At 55.6% G+C, this 24,755-nt stretch overlaps 2 protein-coding genes across 2 annotated transcripts in view; one reads left to right on the plus strand and one right to left on the minus strand.

Annotated features, from left to right (window-relative positions):
• The window catches only part of LOC144597550 (DNA mismatch repair protein Mlh3-like), a 56,747-nt gene extending 36,081 nt beyond the window's left edge, over positions 1-20,666 (plus strand). Inside the window, 12 exon segments of the mRNA XM_078407028.1 lie at positions 561-641; positions 643-668; positions 1,004-1,090; positions 1,807-1,872; positions 2,404-2,440; positions 2,442-2,567; positions 3,679-3,784; positions 7,039-7,206; positions 8,459-8,496; positions 8,498-8,575; positions 17,883-17,957; positions 18,465-20,666. Coding sequence (XP_078263154.1) covers positions 561-641; positions 643-668; positions 1,004-1,090; positions 1,807-1,872; positions 2,404-2,440; positions 2,442-2,567; positions 3,679-3,784; positions 7,039-7,206; positions 8,459-8,496; positions 8,498-8,575; positions 17,883-17,957; positions 18,465-18,659 — 1,083 coding nt within the window. The 3' untranslated portion in view covers positions 18,660-20,666.
• A 1,980-nt stretch (positions 20,667-22,646) lies between these two features.
• pomt2 (protein-O-mannosyltransferase 2) overlaps positions 22,647-24,755 on the minus strand; it is a 71,645-nt gene continuing 69,536 nt past the window's right edge. The window contains exon 21 of the mRNA XM_078407242.1: positions 22,647-24,273. Coding sequence (XP_078263368.1) covers positions 24,168-24,273 — 106 coding nt within the window. The 3' untranslated portion in view covers positions 22,647-24,167. The remainder of the gene's footprint in view (positions 24,274-24,755) is intronic.

Here is a 24,755-nt window from a genome sequence, read left to right on the forward strand (position 1 = left end):
CAGCCATGACAGCCACAGCCCCCATCCCCATGAGACCCCCTCCCCTCCCCATGTGACCCCCTCCTCCCCTCCCCTCCCCTCCCCATGTGACCCCCTCCCCTCCCCTCCCCATGTGACCCCCTCACCCTCCCCCGTGTGACCCCCCTCCCCTCCCCGTGTGACCCCTCCCCCGTGTGACCCCCCCCCGTGTGACCCCCTCCCCGTGTGATCCCTCCCCCTGTGTGATCCCTCCCCCTGTGTGATCCCTCCCCCTGTGTGATCCCTCCCCCTCCCCATGTGACCCCTCCCCATGTGACCCCTCCGCCCGTGTGACCCCCTCCCCGTGTGACCTCTCCCGTGTGACCCCTCTCCGTGTGACCCCCCTCCCTGTGTGATCCCTCCCCCTCCCCATGTGTCCTCCCCTCCTCCCCTCCTCCTGATCCCTCTCTCCCTGCCCCCCCCTCTCCCTGCCCCCCCCCTCTCCCTGACCCCCCCTCTCCCTGACCCCCCCTCTCCCCCTGACCCCCCCCTCTCACTGACCCCCCCCCCTCTCCCTGACCTCCCCCCTCTCTGTGTTGCAGACCCCGATCGTGACGCAGTTCTTCCCCACGTTGCTCCTCTGGACTTTCTCGGTGCTGCTCCCGTTCATCGTTTACTACTCCCGCCTTCTTCGAGTGTCACTGGACAAGGTAGCCCCTGCTGGTTGGGTGCCCCCCCCACTCCCCCTCCCTCCCCCTACTCCCCCCACTCCCCCTACTCCCCTCCCCTACCCCCCAACTCCCCCCCCTCCCTCCCCCCACTCTCCTCCCCCCTCTCCCCCCCCCTCCCCCTCCCTCCCCCTACTCCCCCTCCCCCTCCCCCCCAACTCCCCCCTCCCTCCCTCCCCACTCTCCTCCCCCCCTCTCCCCCCACTCCCCCTCCCCCTCCCCCCCACTCTCCCATTCCCCCCCACTCCCCCTCCCTCCCCCCTCCCCCCTCCCCCCCCCCACTCCCCCTCCCCCCCACTGACTCTCTGCCATTCCAGGTCGACTGAGAACCAGGTGACGATGCACAAGTGTTATTTCTTCCTGGTCTTCATGGTGATCATCCTGCCCTCGCTCGGCCTCACCAGGTAGCGCCCGCCCCCCCCAACCCGTACCCCCTGCCCCCCCCGACCCGTACCCCCTGCCCCCTCCCCGACCCGTACCCCCTGCCCCCCCCCCCCCGACCCGTACCCCCTGCCTCCCCTCCCGCCCTGTGGGGGGGGGGAGATTGGCCTGTGGGGGGGGGGGGGTGGGGGGGGTCTGGGCTGGCACTGACGGGGGACACGTGAGGGAAATCGGAGCCGGGGAGCACATCCGTGTGTGGGGAAACACGAACATCCGTGTGCGTGTTGTGACCCGAGGTCAGAAATGTCCAAAGCACAGACTGGACATCAATAGGTCACCAACGGACCTGACCCCTTGGGAAGGTCATGACCCCGTGGAGGGACTCTGACCCCCTGCCTGAGGCCTGACCCTGCCCGTGACCCTACCCCTGGCCCTGCCCGTGACCCTGCCCCTGGCCCTGCCATGATCTTGCCCGTGACCCTGGCCGTGACCCTGCCCATGATCCTGCCCCTGGCCCTGCCCGTGGCCCTGCCCCGTGACCCTGCCCGTGACCCTGCCCGTGACCCTACCCCTGGCCCTGCCCATGACCCTGACCCTGGCCATGACCCTGGCTGTGACCCTGCCCGTGACCCTGCCCCTGGCCCTGCCCGTGACCCTGGCTGTGACCCTGCCCATGACCCTGCCCGTGACCCTGGCCCTGCCCGTGACCCTGCCCGTGTTGTGTTGTGTTGTGTTGCAGTCTGGATGTTTTCTTCCACTGGCTCTTCGACACCCACTTCCTGGATGAAGCGGATATAAAGTTCCAGTGAGGTTGCCCGCCGACACTGTGACCCATGCACCGTCACGCCAACACGCTCCGTCACGGCAACACGCTCCGTCACGCCAACACGGCTCCGTCACGCCAACACGGCTCCGACACGCCAACATGCTCCGTCACGCCAACACGGCTCCGTCATGCCAACACGCTCCATCACGCCAACATGCTCCGTCACGCCAACATGCTCCGTCACGCCAACACGCTCCGTCACGCCAACACGGCTCCGTCACGCCAACACGGCTCCGTCACGCCAACACGCTTCATCACACCAACACGGGCCCCGTCACGCCAACACGCTCTGTCACGCCAACACGCTCTGTCACGCCAACACGGCTCCATCGCGCCAACACACTCCGTCACGCCAACACGGCTCCGTCACGCCAACATGCTCCATCACGCCAACACGGCGCTGTCAAGCCAATGCGGCACCATCAGCCCATCACTCAACATGTCATGCCAACACACCTTCATGCCAACACGGCTCAATCACGCCCGTAACTGCGCGCGGTCTCCCCGTAGATGCGTGTTCCTCCCGGATAACGGTGCCTTTTTTGTGGAATTACGTGATCACGTCGAGCTTGATCGGCACGGCCATGGAGCTGCTTCGTATCCCAGGGCTGCTGGTCTATGCCACACGCCTCGTCTTTGCAAAGTCAAAGGCTGAGCAGATACACGTGAAGAAGGTAAAGGTCGTGTTTAGCCTTGCCGGGGCAGACGGGCGGGGTGGGGTGGGGGGGGGTGAGCAACTCCGAGGAAGCTAAAGGGGCAGGAGAGGGGGCTGAACTGGAGGGGCTGCACTGGAGGGGCTGCACTGGAGTGTGTTGCACTGGAGTGTGTTGCGCTGGAGTGTGCTGCGCTGGAGTGTGCTGCGCTGGAGTGTGTTGCACTAGGAGCTGCACTGGAGGGGTCTGCACTGGGAGGTGCACTGGAGGGGTTGCACTGGAGTGTGTTGCGCTGGGCGCTGCACTGGAGGGTCTTCACTGGAGGGGCTGCACTGGAGTGTGTTGCACTGGAGTGTGTTGCACTGGAGTGCGTTGCACTGGCCGCTGCACTGGCCGCTGCACTGGAGGGTCTTCACTGGAGGGGCTGCACTGGAGTGTGTTGCACTGGAGTGTGTTGCACTGGGCGCTGCACTGGAGGGTCTGCACTGGAGTGTGTTGCACTGGGCGCTGCACTGGAGGGTCTGCACTGGCGGGGAGCCTACATCCTCAGCAGCTCCTGTGTTCCCAGTGACGAGCTGTTATTGCTGTCACACAGCACAGAAACAGGCCCTTCGGCCCAACTAATGCAGGCTAACCCACATGCCCCATCTACCCTCGTCCCAAGTGCCTGTGTTTGACCATATCCCTCTCAACCTTTCCCATCCATGGGCCTGTCCAAATGTCAGTTATGTGTTGTTATGGGACATGCCTCAAGCAGCTTGTTCCAGACACCGCCACCCTCTGCTGCCCCTCAGTGTCCAATTAAATCTTTCCCTATCACCCATGCCCTCTGGTTCCTGATTCCCCTCCCCCTCTCACTGTCTCTACCCCTCATGACTTTACACTTCTCTAAGACCATCTCTCAGCCTCCTGCACTCCATGACCAAAGCCCTCAGCTGTCCCACCTCTCCCTGTAGCTCTGGGCCACAGCCAGCATGGCATGGGATGACTAAAGGAATATATTGTGTAAGGGTGTGAACATTTGGAGAATGTCCATACCAATCTTTGCTCAGTCTCTTCCATTCCCCCTCCCCCACTGTACCAGCCCTAACCTCTTCTCTCTCTCTCTCTCTCTTTCTTTCTCTCTCCCCAGAATCAGGCCTATGAGTACCAGTTTGGGTTAGAGTACGCCTGGACCATGTGTATATTTGCTGTTGTGATGACTTACAGCATCACCTGCCCGATAATCGTTCCGTTTGGTGAGTGAGCAGCCTTGTGTTTGCGTTTGTCAGTAGAGTCGGCACCTTCTCACAAAAGGCAGTGTTGAAAGCTGACACATGATGGAACATATCTACCCTTTCTGTTCCACATGTCCCTTCCATCTGCTACCTTTCAACCTGTCGCAAACCATTAATCAAGTCTGAAGAAGGGTCATCAACCCGAAACGCCACCTGTTCCTTTTCTCTAGAAGATGCTGCCCGATCTGCTGAGTTACTCCAACATTTTGTGTCTATCTTCGATGTAAACCAACACATAATCTGTCAACATGGAATAGAAATGCTTCAAGTCAGGTTGCGTTTATTGTCATAGGACCCCATTTACACTAGTCCCCACCCACCTCCGTAACCCTCAACGTCAGATGCACAAGTGTGCTGAGGGTTAAGTATAAAGACAGTTCTGCTTCACAGACCTCAGGCCTTTGGGGACCAGGGACCACAGTTCTATTAGCTTTAAAATATTTATAGATCAGGACAATTGGGGGCAAGGCCAACTTTGATGGTGTTAGACAGGAACTTGCAAATGTTGATGGGAATAGTTTGTTTGTGAACAAAGGGACATCTGGAAAGTGAGATGTTTTTAAAGTGTGACAGTGAGAGTTGAAGGTATGTTGATGTTGGAGTGAAGGGCAAGTGAGGAAAACTGGAGGCTGTGGTGTGGAACAGCCAGGCGTGGGTCAGACCTGGAGGCTGTGGTGTGGAACAGCCAGGCGTGGGGTCAGACCTGGAGGCTTGTGGTGTGGAACAGCCAGGCGTGGGTCAGACCTGGAGGCTGTGGTGTGGAACAGCCAGGCGTGGGTCAGACCTGGAGGCTGTGGTGTGGAACAGCCAGGCGTGGGTCAGACCTGGAGGCTGTGGTGTGGAACAGCCAGGCGTGGGTCAGACCTGGAGGCTGTGGTGTGGAACAGCCAGGCGTGGGGTCAGACCTGGAGGCTTTGGTGTGGAACAGCCAGGCGTGGGTCAGACCTGGAGGCTGTGGTGTGGAACAGCCAGGCGTGGGTCAGACCTGGAGGCTGTGGTGTGGAACAGCCAGGCGTGGGTCAGACCTGGAGGCTGTGGGTGTGGAACAGCCAGGCGTGGGTCAGACCTGGAGGCTGTGGTGTGGAACAGCCAGGCGTGGGGTCAGACCTGGAGGCTGTGGTGTGGAACAGCCAGGCGTGGGTCAGACCTGGAGGCTTTGGTGTGGAACAGCCAGGCGTGGGTCAGACCTGGAGGCTGTGGTGTGGAACAGCCAGGCGTGGGTCAGACCTGGAGGCTGTGGTGTGGAACAGCCAGGCGTGGGTCAGACCTGGAGGCTGTGGTGTGGAACAGCCAGGCGTGGGTCAGACCTGGAGGCTGTGGTGTGGAACAGCCAGGCGTGGGTCAGACCTGGAAACTGTGGTGTGGAACAGCCAGGCGTGGGTCAGACCTGGAGGCTTTGGTGTGGAACAGCCAGGCGTGGGTCAGGGATAGGCAGCTGAGATTTAATTTGGATTGTTCTCTCTAAAATGGCAGAGGGTAAGAGGAGACCTGATAGAAGTGGTGCTGCTGGCTTGAAGGGCCGAGTGGCCTACTCCTGCACCTATTGTCTAAGTATATAAAAACCATGGTCCTGATCAGATATGTCCGAGCTCACTGTGGGGAGCGAGAGAATTCGGGAAAGTCAGCATGATTCTGTTGGCGGGACATCATGGCCTGGTTCCTGGTTCATGATGAGGAAGCAACAAGGTTGATGAGGGCAAGGTTGTTAGACGTAGTTTAAATGGATCAGCGACCTTTGATAAGGTTCCCAATGGTCGGCTGCCTGGGAGTTTGGGTTGCTTGGGATCCAGGGAGAGCTGGCCAACTGGGTGCAGAATGGGCTTCATGAAGGAAGCAGAGTGGTGCCAGGGTGACCAGTGGTGGTGACCAGTGGAGCCAGGGTGACCAGTGGTGGTGACCAGTGGTGCCTCTGTGACCAGTGGTGCCTCTGTGACCAGTGGAGCCAGGGTGACCAGTGGAGCCAGGGTGACCAGTGGTGGTGACCAGTGGAGCCAGGGTGACCAGTGGTGGTGACCAGTGGAGCCTTCTGTGACCAGTGGAGCCAGGGTGACCAGTGGAGCCTCTGTGACCAGTGGGGGTGGACCAGTGGTGGTGACCAGTGGAGCCTCTGTGACCAGTGGTGGTGACCAGTGGAGCCTCTGTGACCAGTGGGGGTGACCAGTGGTGGTGACCAGTGGAGCCTCTGTGACCAGTGGTGGTGACCAGTGGAGCCTCTGTGACCAGTGGGGGTGACCAGTGGAGCCTGGGTGACTAGTGGTGGATTAGAGAAGTGTGGGGGTGGATGTAGGGAAGTGTGTCCATGAGCCGGGTGGTGTTGGATAGACGTAGGTTGACTTTGGTTGTCCTAGGTTGCCGTAGGTGCGGTCGTAGGTGGACGTCCTAAGTCACGATGATTGGGTCGACGGTTGTCGGTAGCTTGCCGTAGCTTGACATCCACTAGGTGGTAGATTGTTGTAGCTTGTCGTAGACATTGTCGTAGGGGGTCCAGTCACCGGTTTTTCGGTGACCTGCTACGACTGACAGTCGCCTAAAACATCGCCTCAGTGGGACAGGCCCCGAACTCTCTACTGCCGACCCACCAATGAAAACTGCCATGTAAAAACTCCCCATCTCCTGATCCCCCCCCCCACCCTCCCTCCCCCCCTCCCCCCACTCCTCCACCCATCCCCCACTCCTCCACCCATCCCCTACCCCTCCCTCCCCCCTCCCCCCCACTCCTCCACCCATCCCCCACTCCTCCACCCCTCCCTCCCCCCTCCCCCACTCCTCCACCCATCCCCCTCGCCTCTCCCCCCGCCCCCCACCCTCACCCCGCCCCTCCCCCCACCCTCCCCCCACCCCCTCCCTTGCCCCGCCCCCACCCATCCCCCACCCCCTCCCTCGCCCTGCCCCCTCCCTTCTCTCTCCCCCTCCCTCCCCCCACTCCTCCACCCATCCCCCTCCCTCTCCCCCCACCCCCTCCCTCGCCCCTCCCACCCCACCCCACCCATCCCCCTCCCTCGCCCCGCCCTCCCTCCCCCCCACCCCACCCATTCCCCACCCCTCGCCCCTCACCCCCCTTCCTCACCCCGCCCCCTCCCTCCTCCCTCCCCCACCCATCCCCCTCCCTCGCCCCCGCCCCCCCTCCCCCCCCGCCCTCCCCCCCACCCCGCCCTCCCCCCCACCCTCCCTCCCCGGGGTGCCTGCTGACGATGGTGGGTGCTGCTTGTTTCCAGGGCTACTCTACATGTTGCTGAAGCACCTGGTGGATCGCTACAACATTTACTACGCCTGTTTACCCACCAAACTCACGCAGCGGCTCCACTCCGCGGCCGTCAGCCAGGTGGTCGTTGCCCCCATCCTCTGCATGTTCTGGCTCCTCTTCTTCTCAGTGCTGCGCCTCGGTACGTACACGCCAGCGGCTGGGGGGGGGCACGGGGAGGGGGGCAACGGGGAGAGGGGGCACGGGGAGGAGGGGGTGGGGGGGTACGTGGAGGGGGGGCATGGGATGCGGGGAGGGGGGGCACGGGGAGGGGGGGTGTGGGGGCACGGGGAGGGGGGGTGGGGGGGCACGGGGAGGGGGGGGCACAGGGAGGGGGGGAGGAGAGGGTGGGCACGGGGTGGGGGGGCATGGGAAGGGAGCATGGGGAGGGGGGGCACGGAGAGGAGGGGGCACGGGGAGGGGGGGCACGGGGAGGGGAGGAGGGGGTGGGGGGGCACGGGGAGGGGGGGCACGGGGAGGGGGGGGGCACGGGGTGGGGGGGCACGGGGAGGTGGGGGGGCACGGGGGTGGGGGGTCATGGGGTGGGGGGGGAGGGGGAGGGGGCACGGGGGTGGGGGGTCATGGGGGTGGGGGGGGAGGGGTGGGGGGAAGGTGGGCACGGGGAATGGGAGGGGGGGCACAGGGTGGGGGGGCACGGGGAGGGTGGGCACAGGGGGGGGCACGGGGTGGGGGGGCAACGGGGAGGGTGGGAGGGGGGGTGGGGGGAAGGGGGGGTGGATGGGGGGAGGGTGGGCACAGGGGGGGGTGTGAACACGAGGGTGGGTGGGGGGGGGTTGGGTACAGGCTTGTAGGTTGTGGATTAATGGGGTTCTGGAAACTGTAAGTTGTGGATTTGCCAAGAGAGTCTGGAGAAGTTTGCAGGGGTCCCTGTCACGATTCATCCCGAGCAGCTCCGTCACAGAGGACTCTGTGATCTACGGACTGTTCCCAGGGACAGTAGTATTCAGAGACTGACATCGAGTGCTGCTGGAAGGTCATCAACTCGGTGAATGACGCTCTTTGGTCTGCCCGAGCTTTGTTGACCTCCCAGCGGAGCGAGCTGTCCATCGGGGAATGTTGCTGACTGGGCCCGCTGCAGACTGCAGGAGTACGTGCTGAGGGACGCACTGAAGCTCAGTGCAGCCAACGCCAAGGCCCTGTGGGGGAGGACCACAGTCTAGGGTCGTTCTGCTGCTGGAACATGGGGGGCAGGGTGTGGTGGAGAGAGACGCCCCTCCAAATAAGGGAAGGGATTCCATGCCAGTGGGCACATGAGTGGCAAGGGTGGGGGGGTGATGTATGTAATTGGTGCATTGAATGTGTTTTCTAGCCTCTGCGGATGTCAGAGACGTTTTTGTAAGGAAGATGTTTTGTAGATATTTATTTTTCGACAGGTCCCGTTCAGCCCATTACCCTCTTCACCTTCAGCACCCCTCCTGCTCTGCATCGTCTTCTCCTTGTTTGTATTCTGCATCAAAGGACTTCACAAACTGAAGCCTCAGAACTGTCAGGTAAGGGCTTGGGGCGTCAGGGGATGGCATAAGGTAGAGGGGCAGAGTGGCCGGTACAGCAGACGGATAAGAATCCTCCAGTGCTACTGGTCAGAAACGTTCTGCTGCTGGACCTGTGAGCATCAACCACCAGTAACCAAGCTCCCTGCATCCCACAGAGCAGAGGCTGTGAATCGCACACCAGCTGCTCATAGCGCCACACACCCAGCTTCCTTCCCCACAGTACTGCCTGTGTGGAGTCTGCACGTTCTGCCTGTGACCGTGTGGGTGTAGTTTCCTCCCACATCCAGAGACGTGTGGGTTGGTGGGTTAATGTGCTGCTGTGCAGTTGTGTGCAGTGTGGTCAGGGGGTGTGTGGTCAGGGGGTGTGTGGTCAGGGGGTGTGTGGTCAGGGGGTGTGTGGTCAGGGGGTGTGTGGTCAGGGGGTGTGTGGTCAGGGGGTGTGTGGTCAGGGGGTGTGTGGTCAGGGGGTGTGTGGTCAGGGGGTGTGTGGTCAGGGGGTGTGTGGTCAGGGGGTGTGTGGTCAGGGGGTGTGTGGTCAGGGGGTGTGTGGTCAGGGGGTGTGTGGTCAGGGGGTGTGTGGTCAGGGGGTGTGTGGTCAGGGGGTGTGTGGTCAGGGGGTGTGTGGTCAGGGGGTGTGTGGTCAGGGGGTGTGTGGTCAGGGGGTGTGTGGTCAGGGGGTGTGTGGTCAGGGGGTGTGTGGTCAGGGGGTGTGTGGTCAGGGGGTGTGTGGTCAGGGGGTGTGTGGTCAGGGGGTGTGTGGTCAGGGGGTGTGTGGTCAGGGGGGTGTGTGGCTCCAGCCTCGATGGCCCTTCATCATTGCCCATTCCTGAACCTTCTGCTGCTGCTGAAGGTTGGGGAGGGTTCCAGCATCTGCCCAGTGATGATGGAAGAACAAAGACCACGTCTGGTCAGGACAGGGAGGCACCTGGGAGTGGTTGGTGTCACCCTGAACCTGTCTATGGGGAGATGCTGTCAGGGTAACCTGGAGAATGTGCAGTGCATCGTAGAGTTGGTGCCCTCTGTCACTGGGGGAGGGGTGGATGTGGGAGGGGGGGGGGGGGGGAGATCCTGCTTCAACAGCTGTGGGTGACACTGCCAGATGTTGGTGAAGCTGCAACCACAGGTAGGTGGAGAGTGGTCCTTCACACACCTGACCTGACCCTGGAGATAGATGTTGGAAAGGTCAGAGGTCAGTGACCTCCACAGAGCGTCGGGGTCAGTGACCTCCACAGAGCACCAGAGGTCAGGGGTCAGTGACCTCCACAGAGCACCAGAGGTCAGGGGTCAGTAACCTCCACAGATCGTCAGGGGTCAGTGACCACAGATCACCAGAGGTCAGGGGTCAGTGACCTCCACAGATCACCAGAGGTCAGGGGTCAGTGACCTCCACAGATCGTCAGGGGTCAGTGACCTCCACAGATCACCAGAGGGTCAGGGGTCAGTGACCTCCACAGATCACCAGAGGTCAGGGGTCAGTGACCACAGATCACCAGAGGTCAGGGGTCAGTGACCTCCACAGATCACCAGAGGTCAGTGACCTCCACAGATCACCAGAGGTCAGGGGTCAGTGACCTCCACAGAGCACCAGTGGTCAGGGGTCAGTGACCTCCAGCCTGATCTGCATTTGTCGACAACATGGTTTGTTGTTTCTGGGACAGTTGCCCTCATTGAGGACGGCAGAGAGTCGATCCCCCTTCAGCCCAACCTGTCCCTGCTGTTCACTCCCCAATCCCTCTGCCTCCACCACACTCCCTGTCTACCTGGGGACTGTGTACCTGCGCTCCTAGACCCCTCTGTGCTCCACCACACTCCCAGGGCCCTGCCATTCACTGTGGAGATGCTGCCCTGGTTTCACTTTTCCTTGCACCCTGTCTTAAATAGGCACAATATTAGCCACACTCCAGTCTTCTGAAAGACGTGAAAGAAAAGTGAGCAAAATATGATTGAGCTGGTGGGGTTCATGGACCGAGAGTCACAGAGCACGGAAACAGGTCCTTTGGCCCAACTTGACCATGTGGACTAAGATGCCCCATCTGCACTAGTCCCACCTGCCTGTGTTTGGCCTATTCCCATCTACACTAGTCCCACCTGCCTGTGCTTGCCCATTGCTATCCATATACCTGCTTCAGCTACCTCCTCAGGCAGCTCATTGCATAAAACCCACCACCCTCTGAGTGAAAACGTTGCCCCTCAGATACTTATTAAATCTTTCCCCTCTCACCTTAAACCAATGCCCACTCTGTGCATCGACTCGATCTATTCCCCTTATGCTTTTATACACATCTATAAGATCACCCCTCAGCTTCCTGCGCTCCAAGGAATAAAGTCCTCTCCCTGTAGCTCAGCGCTCTGGTCCTGACCCCAAGTCCTGTCCTGCTGTTGGTGATTGAAAAGTCACACAAAGCACAGATCAAGTTCGAGAACAATTTACTTAATGTTGAAGCAAAGAATAGTAACTTGTGCTTTACTTGTAGTGTAAGACTCAGAAGGAACAGTCGTGAGTGGAGTACAAGAGGAGAGAAACTATTCCAGACACAGGTAGATAGCAAGCCCTTGGTAAAGAGAGATTAGTTTGCATTTGTATGGTTTCCCTGACCTCTGTCACAACTAGAGAAGATGCTAGAAACACTCAGCAGGTCAGGCAGCAAATGTGGAGAGAGGAGCAGTGGTTCAGATCACACACCTGTCATCAGAGCTGGTGCTCGTGGGGCTCAGCAAACATGGACCATTGAATGTGGGGAGGAAGGACAAGGAGCCCTGGCCTTGTCAAGGCTCTCTCTCCAAGGCAGAGACAGCAATCACTACCCAAGCCTTTAGCTCCCCCCCTCCCTGCCTCCCTGTCTCCCAAACCCTCGCCCTCCACGCCAACACTTCCTCGTTGTGTGACTGCTGATCGACCACCCTGCCCCTGCCATGGTTCACCTGGTCCGTCACTCTCTGCCATGTCCCACAACAACAACCTTCTGCTCCAACTCACACACCCCCACACAGAGCAAGCAGGGGACTCTCTCTCTCTCTCTCTCTCTCTCTCTCTCTCTCTGTCCCCCTCTCTCCTCTCCCCCTCTCTCTCTCCCCCCTCTCTCCCTCACTCTCTCCCTCTCCCCCTCCCCTCCCTCTCCCTCTCTCCCTCACTCTCTCCCTCTCCCCCTCCCCCTCTCCCTCTCCCCCTCTCCCTCTCCCCTCTCCCTCTCCCTCTCACCCCTCTCTCTCCCTCTCTCTCTCCCCCCTCTCTCTCTCGCTCTCTCTCTCTCCCTCTCTCTCTCGCTCTCTCTCTCTCTCCCTCTCTCTCTCTCCCTCTCTCTCTCCCCCTCTCTCTCTCGCTCTCTCCTCTCCCTCTCCCTCTCCCCCTCTCCCTCTCCCCTCTCTCTCTCCCTCTCTCTCTCTCACACTCACCCCTCTCCCTCCCCCTCTCTCCCCCCTCTCTCTCTCTCCCTCTCTCTCTCCCCCTCTCCCTCTCCCCCTCTCCCTCTCTCTCTCTCCCCCTCCCTCTCTCTCCTTGCTCTTCTCACCAGACCCCCCACAGTTGGAGGGATAGCAGTGCATCTTCCACCAGGCATTGGCCAACATTGGTTGGATGGCCAGCCTTCTGTGGGTGTCAGTACGGACCATTTGTGATGGTGGGTGGGGCAGTGTGAGGTGTGGAGCTGCCAGCTGTCCCAGTAACCGTCTCTATTCACCGGTCCATAGTCGTACAGCACAGACACAGGCCCTTCAACCCAACACATCCACACTGACCAATCTGCTCATTTACACTCGTTCCATTGCCCACTAAAACTCACATCTTGTATATATATCCGTATCTATCTATCTATCAGTGATTTCGCCAAGACGGTAAACCATCTTAATCACCACTCTCCGTGCTGGTGCCTATGATATTTGTATTTAAATTGGTCGTATATTTTTTAAGTTACAGAGGTTTTAAAGTTAAAACATTTTATTTCTAACCGATTATTGAAGGTCTTCAGCGAGTTGACGTCACCAACGCCCCTGAGATGAGCTCGTGCTCACGGCCCCTCTCCTCACTCATACAAACAAGATGGACGCCGTTAGTGGAGTCGCCCGCCCACAATCACCACCTCCCTCTCCCCACCCTCTCCCCACCCCTCCCCACCCTCTCCCCGCTCTCCCACACCCGGAGGACACTCCTGAGCAGGAGGGAGATGGTCGGACTGATGTCCACTCATCCTTCCCTTCGGTCCCTTCAACCCACGCCACGGTGTCCTCGAGTCCCCCCTCCCATGGGGGTGGGGAGAAGGGGACAGCAGGGGTGGGGGGAGGAGGGGATGGTGGTGGTGGGATGAGAGAGTGGGGGTGGGGGGGAAGGGGTACAGTGGGGGTCAGGGAAGATGGGAGAGTAGGGAGTGGGGGATAAGGGGGATTGATTAGGGGGTTGAGGCTGCTACACCAATACAGGAGAGGCTTTGGGTCCAAGGTTCCTCGGTCACACCCTCTCCCCCTTCCCTGGACCGCATTTTAATTGCGCTCCCCCTCCCCTGGAGGAGCACGACACCCACAGTGAAGGAGAAAGAAGATGGCCGCTGGCATGACGGTCTCCCACCCCATTCCCCCCCTCCTCACCCACTCCACCCCTCTCCACCCCATTCCCCCCCTCCCCCACCCCATTCCCCCCTCCCCCCCCACCCCATTCCCCCCCCCCTCCCCCACCCCCCATTCCCCCCTCCTCACCCACCCCACCCCTCTCCACCCCATTCCCCCTCCCCACCCCATTCCCCCCCTCCCCCACCCTATTCCCCCCTCCCCCACCTCATTCCCCCCTCCCCCACCCCATTCCCCCTCCCCACCCCATTCCCCCTCCCCACCCCTATTCCCCCTCCTCACCCACCCCACCCCTCTCCACCCCCTTCCCCCTCCCCACCCCATTCCCCCCTCCTCACCCACCCCCACCCCTCTCCACCCCATTCCCCCCCTCCTCACCCACCCCACCCCTCTCCACCCCATTCCCCCTCCCCCACCCCATTCCCCCCTCCCCCACCCCATTCCCCCCCCTCCCCCACCCCATTCCCCCTCCTCACCCACCCCACCCCTCTCCACCACATTCCCCCTCCCCACCCCATTCCCCCCTCCTCACCCACCCCATTCCCCCTCCTCACCCACCCCACCCCTCTCCACCCCCTTCCCCCTCCCCCACCCCCATTCCCCCCTCCTCACCCACCCCACCCCTCTCCACCCCATTCCCCCTCCCCACCCCATTCCCCCCCTCCTCACCCACCCCATTCCCCCTCCTCACCCACCCCACTCCTCTCCACCCCCTTCCCCCTCCCCCACCCCATTCCCCCCTCCTCACCCCACCCCACCCCCTCCTCCACCCCCATTCCCCCCTCCTCACCCACCCCACCCCTCTCCACCCCATTCCCCCTCCCCCCCCACCCCATTCCCCCCTCCTCACCCACCACACCCCTTTCCATCCCACCCCTCTCCCCCCCATTGAGATTTATTTTTATTTTTTAAGAGACAATTTATTTTAAAGAAACAACGCGATTTCCCCAGGTCGCAATGAAAACCCCACAAGGAACGTGGCCCAACGCCCACTTGGTGTAGTATCCCTCGAAACCTTTCCTATCTGTCCAAGTGTCTCAAATGTTTTGATAGTACCTGCCTCAACTACCTCCTCTGGCAGCTCGATCCTTACACCCACCACTCAATGTGAAAAGGTTGCCCCTCAGATTCCTATTGAATCTTCCCCCTCTCGCCTTTAATCTTTAGTCTCCCCTAATCAGTCCTCATGATTCTCTAAACCTCTATAAGGTTACCCCTCAAAAACCTACACTCCAGGGACAACAGTCCCCGGCCCTCCCAGCCTCATTATTGGTGCCACACACAGCCGACATGTTTGTGTTTCAGATTTCCAGCGGCGTCAGAGATTTATTTCTCAACCCTAGCATTGTTTGTTCCCCCATTAGAGTCAGAGTGGTACAGTGTGGAAACAGGCCCTTCATAGAGTGACACAGTGTGGAAACAGGCCCTTCATAGAGTGACACAGTGTGGAAACAGGCCCTTCATAGAGTCACAGAGTGATACAGTGTGGAAACAGGCCCTTCAGCCCAACATGCCCACACCGGCCAACATGTCCCAGCTACACTAGTCCTACCTGCCCACATTTGGCCCATATCCCTCCAAACCTGTCCTATCCATGTACCTGTCTAACCTGTTTCTTAAACGATGGGATAGTCCCTGCCTCAACTACCTCCTCTGGCGGCAGCTCGTTCCATACACCCACCACCCTTTGTGTGGAAAAGTTACCCCTCAGATTCCTATCAAATCTTTTCCCCTTCACCTTGAACCAATGTCCTCTGGTCCTCGATTCCCCTACTCTGGGCAAGAGACTCTGTGCATCTACCCGATCTATTCCTCTCATGATTTTGTACACTTCTATAAGATCTCCCCTCATCCTCCTGCGCTCCATGGAATAGAGACCCAGCCTGCTCAACCTCTCCCTAAAGCTCACACCCTCTAGTCCTGGCAACATCCTCGTAAATCTTCTCTGAACCCTTTGAAGCTTGACAATGCAACTGCAACATGACCTCCCAACTTCTATACTCTGACTGATGAAGGCCAAGCCGTTTTGACCACCTTATCCACCTGCGACTCGACCTTCAGGGAACCATACACCTGTACTCCTAGACCCCTCTGCTCTACAACACTACCCAGAGGCCGACCATTCACAGTGTAGGTCCTGCTCTTGTTCGATGTCCCAAAATGCAACACCTCACACTTCTCTATTAAATCCCATCAACCGTTCCTCAGCCCACCTGGCCAATCGATCCAGATCCAGATGCAATCGTTCACAACCATCTTCACTATCTGCAAAACCACTCACTTTTGTATCATCAGCAAACTTGCTTCTTTTCTCTCCCCTCTTTTTCATTCGCTTCTTCTATTCACATGTTCCCCAACAGCTCAGATGTGATTAATACCCCCCCCCCCCCCCCCGGTTTTCCCTCCCCTTCTCTGCAGCTTAACATGTGCTTCATTTTCAACTTTTGTTCACCTTGGTGATTGACCTGAAACATCTCCTTCCCTCTGCACTCTGAGCTGACCTGCTGAGTTCACCTGGACTGTCAGAGAAGTCTAGGGTGCATCACAGCATAGTTACTGCAAGTCCTGCACTACGACAGGCCCTTGTAGAGCACTCCCATCAACCACCTTCCCCTCTCTCCCTTCTGGCCATCTTTGAAACTCCTGACTGATCGTTTCACCATCTCTATAAATGAATCACAAACTTTAACGTTCTCGGGATCTCTTCACATTCACCGAAACTTCCTCTCACATCAAACTGTTCACTCCTGAGTAAATGTCCTTGTCACCCTCGCCCCTGGTGGTATCTCAGAGATCCCCTTCCTCCACCCCCCCCCCCCCCCCCCCCTCAGTAACAAACTTCATAACCTCTCTTCATAGAACAGAATATAGAATAGTAGAGCACAGGAACAAGCCCTTTAGCCCACAATGTCCATGATGCCAAGATTAACCCATTTCCACTGTGTGCATATGACCCATATCTCTCCTTGTATATATGTGGCTTGACTAATCTTCTGGAATTTTTTGAGGATGTAATTAGGAAAATTGACTGGGGAGAGCCAGTGGATGTGGTGTACCTCGACTTTCAGAAAGCCTTCGACAAGGTCCCACATAGGAGATTAGTGGGCAAACTTAGAGCAAATGGTATTGGGGGTAGGGTACTGACATGGATAGAAAATTGGTTGACAGACTGAAAGCAAAGAGTGGGGATAAATGGGTCCCTTTCAGAATGGCAGGCAGTGACTAGTGGGGTACCGCAAGGCTCGGTGCTGGGACCGCAGCTATTTACAATATACATTAATGACTTGGATGAAGGGATTAAAAATAACAATAGCAAATTTGCAGATGACACAAAGCTGGGTGGTAGTGTGAACTGTGAGGAAGATGCTATGAGGTTGCAGGGTGACTTGGACAGGTTGTGTGAGTGGGCGGATGCATGGCAGATGCAGTTTAATGTGGATAAGTGTGAGGTTATCCACTTTGGTGGTAAGAATAGGAAGGCAGATTATTATCTGAATGGTGTCAAGTTAGGAAAAGGGGACGTACAACGTGATCTGGGTGTCCTAGTGCATCAGTCACTGAAAGGAAGCATGCAGGTACAGCAGGCAGTGAAGAAAGCCAATGGAATGTTGGCCTTCATAACAAGAGGAGTTGAGTATAGGAGCAAAGAGGTCCTTCTGCAGTTGTACCGGGCCCTAGTGAGACCGCACCTGGAGCACTGTGTGCAGTTTTGGTCTCCAAATTTAAGGAAGGATATTCTTGCTATTGAGGGCGTGCAGCGTAGGTTTACCAGGTTAATTCCCAGAATGGCAGGACTGTCGTATGTTGAAAGACTGGAGCGACTAGGCTTGTATACACTGGAATTTGGAAGGATGAGAGGAGATCTTATTGAAACATATAACATTATTAAGGGGTTGGACACGTTAGAGGCAGGAAACATGTTCCCAATGTCGGGGGAGTCCAGAACCAGGGGCCACAGTTTAAGAATAAGGGGTCGGCCATTTAGAACGGAGATGAGGACAAACTTTTTCAGTCAGAGAGTCTGTGGAATCTATGGAATTCTCTGCCTCAGAGGGCAGTGGAGGCCAATTCTCTGAATGCATTCAAGAGGGAGCTAGATGGAGCTCTTAAGGATAGCGGAGTCAGGGGGTATGGGGAGAAGGCAGGAACGGGGTACTGATTGAGAATGATCAGCCATGATCACATTGAATGGCGGTGCGTACAGGCTCGAAGGGCCGAATGGCCTCCTCCTGCACCTATTGTCTATTGTCGCTGTTCAAAGGTCTCTTAAATGCCAATATTGAACGGGAAGGGGTTAAAATGTTTAGCAAGCAGATCCTGCAGTTGCTGAGTCTACACTTGGTGTTGTTGAAGTACAGGAGGCAGTAGATGAAGTTGGGTGAGGTCCAAGTGAACTGTGTCCCCCTCCCTCTGGCTGAACCTGTGGTGTGACCTCCTGGAAACTACTATCTACCCTCTGCCTCCAGTCTGCTCCTCGACAAGCTCATCGCTGCTCTGATTTATCCTTGTGGTCTGAGAGGAAATGCAGTTGGCCACAGGTCCTGCAGGCAGCAATCAGGCACTCTGCCACCAAGGCTAGCATTGGGCTGAAGGAAAGGCCCTGCCTGCCTGCCTGCCTGCCTTGATTCATTGAACCTTATCCCCGCTCATCAACTTCTGCACTTTGCCCTGGAGCACAATGCTTCCACTGATGTGAGTCTGCTGACTGTGTCTGCTCTGACTCTGACTGTGTCTGCTCTGTCCTCAGCTGTCGGAGCCACAGCCTGACTGTTTGTTCGTGGATGGAGAGCGGAGCAGTGTGTCCTCCACACCTAATTCCAACGTAAGTGAAGGCGGGGTGGGAGTGGGAGAGCAGTGAGGGGTAACTGGTGAGTGAGTGGGGGGGGGGGTGAGGAGTGAGGGGGAGAAGAGAAATGGAGGTGTGTGGGGAAAGGTTCTTTATTTGCTTCCAGTGTTAATTTTCTCAAATTAACTTCATGTTTGGTCTCTGGTGACTTCCTGTGCCCCCCGTGCCCCAATGTCCACCTGTGCTGTGACCACCTGTTCTGATTTCCACCTGCTCTGATGTCCTGTGCTGTGACCACCTGCTGTGATGCCCACCTGTGTTGTGTGGTGCCCACCTGTGTTGTGTCGTGTGGTGACCACCTGCTCTGATGACCAGCTGTGCTGTGCTCACCTGCTGTGATGCCCACCTGTGCTGTGTGGTGACCACCTGCTCTGATGCCCACCTGTGTTGTGACCACCTGTGTTGTGTGGTGTCCACCAGTGCTGTTCTGTGTGATGCCCACCTGTGCTGTGCTGTGTGGTGACTACCTGCTCTGATTTCCAGGTGTTCGTTGCGGCTGTTCTCCAGGACCCAGAGCTGGGCCTGACGCCCGTGGCATCTCCCGCACATCAGAGTTACGGAACCATGGAAACTCGTGCCGATGACTCCAAATCTGACATTTCTGGTCGAATACAAAACGTTGATCCTGTGTTGGAAAGTCCTGAGCACGAGGCGACTGCAGGAACGGTGGTGGAATGAGATTTGTAACGCTGCTGCCTGGTGGGAATGTTGTGCTGCAACAGAATGTTTCTCTTTCACCAGAGCTCCATTAATGCCACAGACTTGCTCTGCCTCTGGACAGACATTAGAGGCACTGGAGTGTTTTGAACTCTGCCTTTTATTGTGAAGAGTTGGGTTGGAACCATTATTTCCAATTGCTTCGTTCGGCAACGCTGCCTGCAATCGCTACCTGGTTGAGAATGTGCGGCCAGCATGCGCCAGGGAATGCTTCATGTGCCCACATGCCCTGACACCTGCTGCCATGGGAGCTGGAGGTGATCTCAGCTGCAGGAACCACCTGCTCTCTGACTACATCTGACCAATAAATGGAGCCTGGTGGCCTGTAATGTTATGAAGTTATATATTCAACTTTTAATTTGTACTGTTTCAGATATTGTGCCTCTCTTTAATTTAAATTAACTGAATGAACATAATAGTTTTGCTCTGCAAGTTTCTTTGTTGGTTTATGCACCAGATACCAGGGTGGTCTCGTCCTCACTGCCCCTGCCCACAGCAATCTCAAGAAATAACCTCTTTCACCTAAACTGCAAGCTCTCTGTTAGCGAGATTATTTAGTTCAATTGGTTTCATCAGAAATGGAAATAAAAATGAAAATCCTGCCCTGGTCCACATTTTTAAAATGAATTTCCACTAATTCTGCTTCACTCCCTTATATCCACATTTCTGTTGCCCATATTCTGCAGTTTACATTTATTCCTGCTTTGGGCACTTTGTTTACTTAGAGCAGGTGCCAGGTTATTCACGTGGAGAGAATTGGCAGAGGGGGCAGGGGATTAAACTGATGAGAATTGATTGATTGGTAGTTGGCCAAAACATGTAGCCATTTACCAAAGAGGTCCATGGAACAGTTCAGCACCACCAGCCCACATGTCCATACTGAACATGATGGGAACAGTTCAGCACCACCAGCCCACATGTCCACGCTGAACATGATGGGAACAGTTCGCACCACCAGCCCACATGTCCATACTGAACATGATGGGAACAGTTCGCACCACCAGCCCACATGTCCATACTGAACATGATGGGAACAGTTCGCACCACCAGCCCACATGTCCATGCTGAACATGATGCCGAGTTGAACCTTCATATTCCCTGCACATCTAGGTCTATGTAGCTGTAGAAGGGTCTGCCCTACACTATTCAATGAGACAAGCTGCGTGGAGAAGTTTGGTCAATATAAAAAGTGTCATCTTGTCCAAATCAGAGGTGGCCCAGTGTAATCACTATACTTCTGACACTGGTTCAAATACAGTGAAATGCAACCTGTTCAACCACTCATAAAGGAAACAAATGTTACATTGCTTCAAACAATGATGCATGTCAGTAATTTACAAATTAAAACATTTTACAGAAAGACCCTCCAACCTGTGTCCAACAGGAGAGTGGTGGTTTCTTTCCTGGCCAAATAAACTGATTCCGTTTCAGTTCTGATGTAGTTTTCTTGTGAAACTGACAACCCAATGACTGCATCAATCGTCCAACCAGGGCCATTCTGCCAACACAGCTGTTCCTATCCCACACAGTTGCATCACTTACTTATGAGAGAATGTTTGAGCTAACTTCAATTGTCAACTCCAAAATTAAGTAGTGAAGGAGAGGAACTGAAGGGAGATGAGTTCCATGGGAACTTACAATGCCAGTGGCAGATATTAGCATTCCTAAGGAAGAGGAGATTCCAACCAAGCCCCCAAATCCAAATGGAAATTTGATGAAACTGACTCCCAAACTGGATCTGTGTCTATGGTAAAACCAGACAGATTTCCAATGCATCAGTCAGCCTTTGCCCAGTAAAGGTTTGTCGGTTATCACCAGTCACCTTGGCCATGAAGGAATATCAACATGAATCAGTGCAATGGGCTTCGCTGCTTTCTGGAACATTTCAATTGCCTTATTTCCATGAATATCTGTTCAGTATTTTCTGTGCTCCTAGCCATGTTATATGATTGATAAATAAACGTGACTGTGACAATGTGTGCCGAAGGTCGAGGCTCTCACATAAGCAGCAGTTTAATATGTTGTTACATACATACGTCACTCCTGTGACCCTTCAACTGGCTTGATGAGATAGGACAGAGGTCAATACAGTCTAAGCCAGGTAGACTCCCATCATGGACATCGGCAAACCAGATTTCAGATAAATGTGTTAAGAGTCATATAACATGGAAACAGGTCTTTTGGCCCAACTTGTCCCCAAGATGCCTCATCTACGCTTCTCCCACCTGCCTGTGTTTGGCTCATCTACATACTAAAACTGTTGTTTGTTTGTTCCTGAACTACAACCAAATCGGTACACGACAGCGCAAAAATTCTAGGCCCACCTTACTCATCGTCATCCCTTTGGTGCTAATGGAAGAAGTTTCATTGAAATCGGTGTTATATTTGTAAAGTTATTCACATTTTAAAGTTTAAATCTATCTCCTAGGGAGGGAGGGGGGAGGGAGGATAAGGGGGGTTGAGGGGGGTGGAGTGGGGGGGGAGGGGAAGGGGTGAGGGAGGAGAGGCAGAGGGGGTAGAGTGAGGGGGAGGGGGGGGAGGAGAGGGGAGGAGGAGGGGGGGAGGAGAGGGTGCTGCACCAATGCAGGAGAGGTTTGGGCCCAACGGGTCCACTTGGTCTAGTATCTCTCTAAACCTATCCTATCCATGTACCTGTCCAATGTCTTTTAAATGTTGTTATTGTGCTTCAACTCCTCTGGCAGCTCGCTCCAGATACCTACCACCCTCTGAAAAGTTGCCCCTCTCAACGTAAAATGTGGCCCTCTGTTTCTTGTCTGCATCCTTTCCAACTTAACAACATATTTCCTTTATCAGGGTGACCAAAACCAAATACAAAACTCCAAATGTGCCTCTCCAATGTCTTGTACAATTAACTTCAATATTCAATACCCTGACTGACGAAGGCTAATGTGCTGATCGCCATGCTGACCACCCCGTCTACCGATGACACCACTTTCAAGGAACTACGTACCTTCACTCTTAGATCCCTCTTCTTTACAACACTGTGAGAAGGAACTGCAGATGCTGGTTTAAACTGAAGATAGACACAAAACGCTGGAGTAACTCAGCAGGATAGGTAGTATCGCTCGAGGGAAGGAATGGGTGACGTTTCGGATCGAGACCCCGAGACGTTTTGGGCCTGAAGAAGGATTTCGACTCGAAACATCACCCATTCCTTCTCTCCAGATATGCAGCTTGTCCCGCTGAGTTACTCCAGCATTTTGTGTCTTGCTCTACAACACTCCTGGGTTTGACAGATTTCACCTTCATTAAATCCTCCAAAGTCCAATTCCTTTGTGAATGTCAATGGAAAGTATTCATCCAGGACCTCACTACACCTAATTTCACACACAGATTGCCCACGTTGCCTTCAAAGGGTCTTGCTCTTACCCTGGTCATTCTTTTGCCCTTAATCTACTGATTAAAAATAACTTAGGGTTCACCCTTTTAAGATGATTTGAATGAAAGTTTTCTCTTAACAGGCTAGTTGATATCAGGAAGTCGCTGCCAGAAGTGGAGGAGGAATAGACAATAGATAATAGACAATAGACAATAGGTGCAGGAGGAGGCCATTCGGCCCTTCGAGCCTGTACGCACCGTCATTCAATGTGATCATGGCTGATCATTCTCAATCAGTACCCCGTTCCTGCCTTCTCCCCATACCCCCTGACTCAATCAGTACCCCGTTCCTGCCTTTATCCCCATACCCCCTGACTCCGCTATCCTTAAGAGCTCTATCCAGCTCTCTCTTGAATGCATTCAGAGAATTGGCCTCCACTGCCTTCTGAGGCAGAGAATTCCACAGATTCACAACTCTCTGACTGAAAACGTTTTTCCTCATCTCAGTTCTAAATGGCCTACCCCTTATTCTTAAACTGTGGCCCCTTGTTCTGGACTCCCCCAACATTGGGAACATGTTTCCTGCCTCTAACGTGTCCAACCCCTTAATAATCTTATACGTTTCGATAAGATCTCCTCTCATCCTTCTAAATTCCAGTGTATACAAGCCTAGTCGCTGCAGTCTTTCAACATACGACAGTCCCGCCATTCCGGGAATTAACCTAGTAAACCTACGCTGCACGCCCTCAATAGCAAGAATATCCTTCCTCAAATTTGGAGACCAAAACTGCACACAGTACTCCAGGTGCGGTCTCACTAGGGCCCGGTACAACTGCAGAAGGACCTCTTTGCTCCTATACTCAACTCCTCTTGTTATGAAGGCCAACATTCCATTGGCTTTCTTCACTGCCTTCTGTACCTGCATGCTTCCTTTCAGTGACTGATGCACTAGGACACCCAGATCACGTTGTACGTAGCCTTTTCCTAACTTGACACCATTCAGATAATAATCTGCCTTCCTATTCTTACCACCAAAGTGGATAACCTCACACTTATCCACATTAAACTGCATCTGCCATGCATCCGCCCACTCACACAACCTGTCCAAGTCACCCTGCAACCTCATAGCATCTTCCTCACAATGACACAGAATCACTATTTATGTGTTGTACCACAGTCACTGTTGGTATACATCAAGTGTTTACTTCACATACACTTTGAAGACAATAACCGCATTAGTTATTCTACCTGCTCGGACTTCCTTTCAAGTACAGGGGTGTGAACTGTATTTGATAGACTGACCATGAGTGGCCCAGTCCGTGAGTGGCCCAGTCCGTGAGTGGCCCAGTCCGTGAGTGGCCCAGTCCGTGAGTGGCCCAGTCCGTGAGTGGCCCAGTCCGTGAGTGGCCCAGTCCGTGAGTGGCCCAGTCCGTGAGTGGCCCAGTCCGTGAGTGGCCCAGTCCGTGAGTGGCCCAGTCCGTGAGTGGCCCAGTCCGTGAGTGGCAGCTCCTTGGTGCACCTGACCGAAGGACATGAAGGGAGGGAGGGGAGGGAAGGGAATGAGGGAGGGAGGAAGTGAGGGAGTGAAGGAGAGAGGGAGGGAGGTAATGAGGGAGTGAGTGAGGGAGGGATGGAGTGAGGATGGGAGTGAGAGAATGGGAGTGAGGGTGGGGGGGAGGGAGGGATGGGAGGGAATGGAGGGAGGAAGGGGAGGGGAGGGAATGGAGGGGAGTGAGGGAATGGAGGGGAGTGAGGGAGGAAAGGAGGGAGGGAGGGAGCAGCTTCTGCTGATTCTGAGAGCTTCGGTCCCTGCAGTGATGGACTGGTGATCTGTGTAAAGCTCTTCACACCAGCATTCAGCACAGTTTTATGGTTTATTTTACGCACTGGGATAAGAGCAGCCTCCAGCCTGTCGCTCGATTACCAGATAAATCTTCAGAACAAAGCGTACACTTTATCAAATGACAGTAAATTCACCTGTTTCAAAAGGAGACTTTAACCAGCGAATCATTTGCATTGAACGACAGGAATTTATCGAATTTCATCTTATCTAATTTCACAAAACCTTTACTCCAACATCGTGGCTGTGACGATGAACAGATGCTGTGACTTGTCCACCTCCAGCGAGGGTCAGAATTCCCAGGACTCCATCCACCTCAAGCCTGCCATGGGACTGAGGGGGTCCTGAGCGTGTGGGCCAATCATCCCGTACGACAGAGGATGGAACAGGTAGAAGCTGCAACACCAAACAATGATCACCTGTGGATTGACAACCTTGTGCATCTCTCAGTCTGGTACCAGACGGGAATGATTGGGCATGAAAGTTACCCAGCATCACTCTCGCACGATGGGCCAGATACAGACCGTGAGGTCCCGTGGGAGGCGAGGACGGCAGAGACCGTGGGAGGTGAGGGGCAGACAGACCATGGGAGACGAGGACCGCACAGACCGTGGGTTCCGCGGGACGCGAGGACGGCAGTAGCGAGGGGTTGGTGGACGGAAATGGGGGTTGATTAAAGATGATTATCCGAGTTTTCTTTCGTGTCTATTTGACCAAATGAGCTGGATTTGAGAGGTGCTGTTGGAGCAGCTCTGGCAAGGAACTGCCGAGCAGTTTGTGGATGCAACTTCTCTGTGTCAAGGGACAGCAGATTTATTACTAATTGATAACAAAAGAGATATTCTAATAAAACATGATTGTGGCATTCAAGAGGCTTT

Source organism: Rhinoraja longicauda, chromosome 10 (assembly GCF_053455715.1).
Source record: "Rhinoraja longicauda isolate Sanriku21f chromosome 10, sRhiLon1.1, whole genome shotgun sequence".
Lineage (NCBI taxonomy): Eukaryota > Metazoa > Chordata > Chondrichthyes > Rajiformes > Arhynchobatidae > Rhinoraja > Rhinoraja longicauda.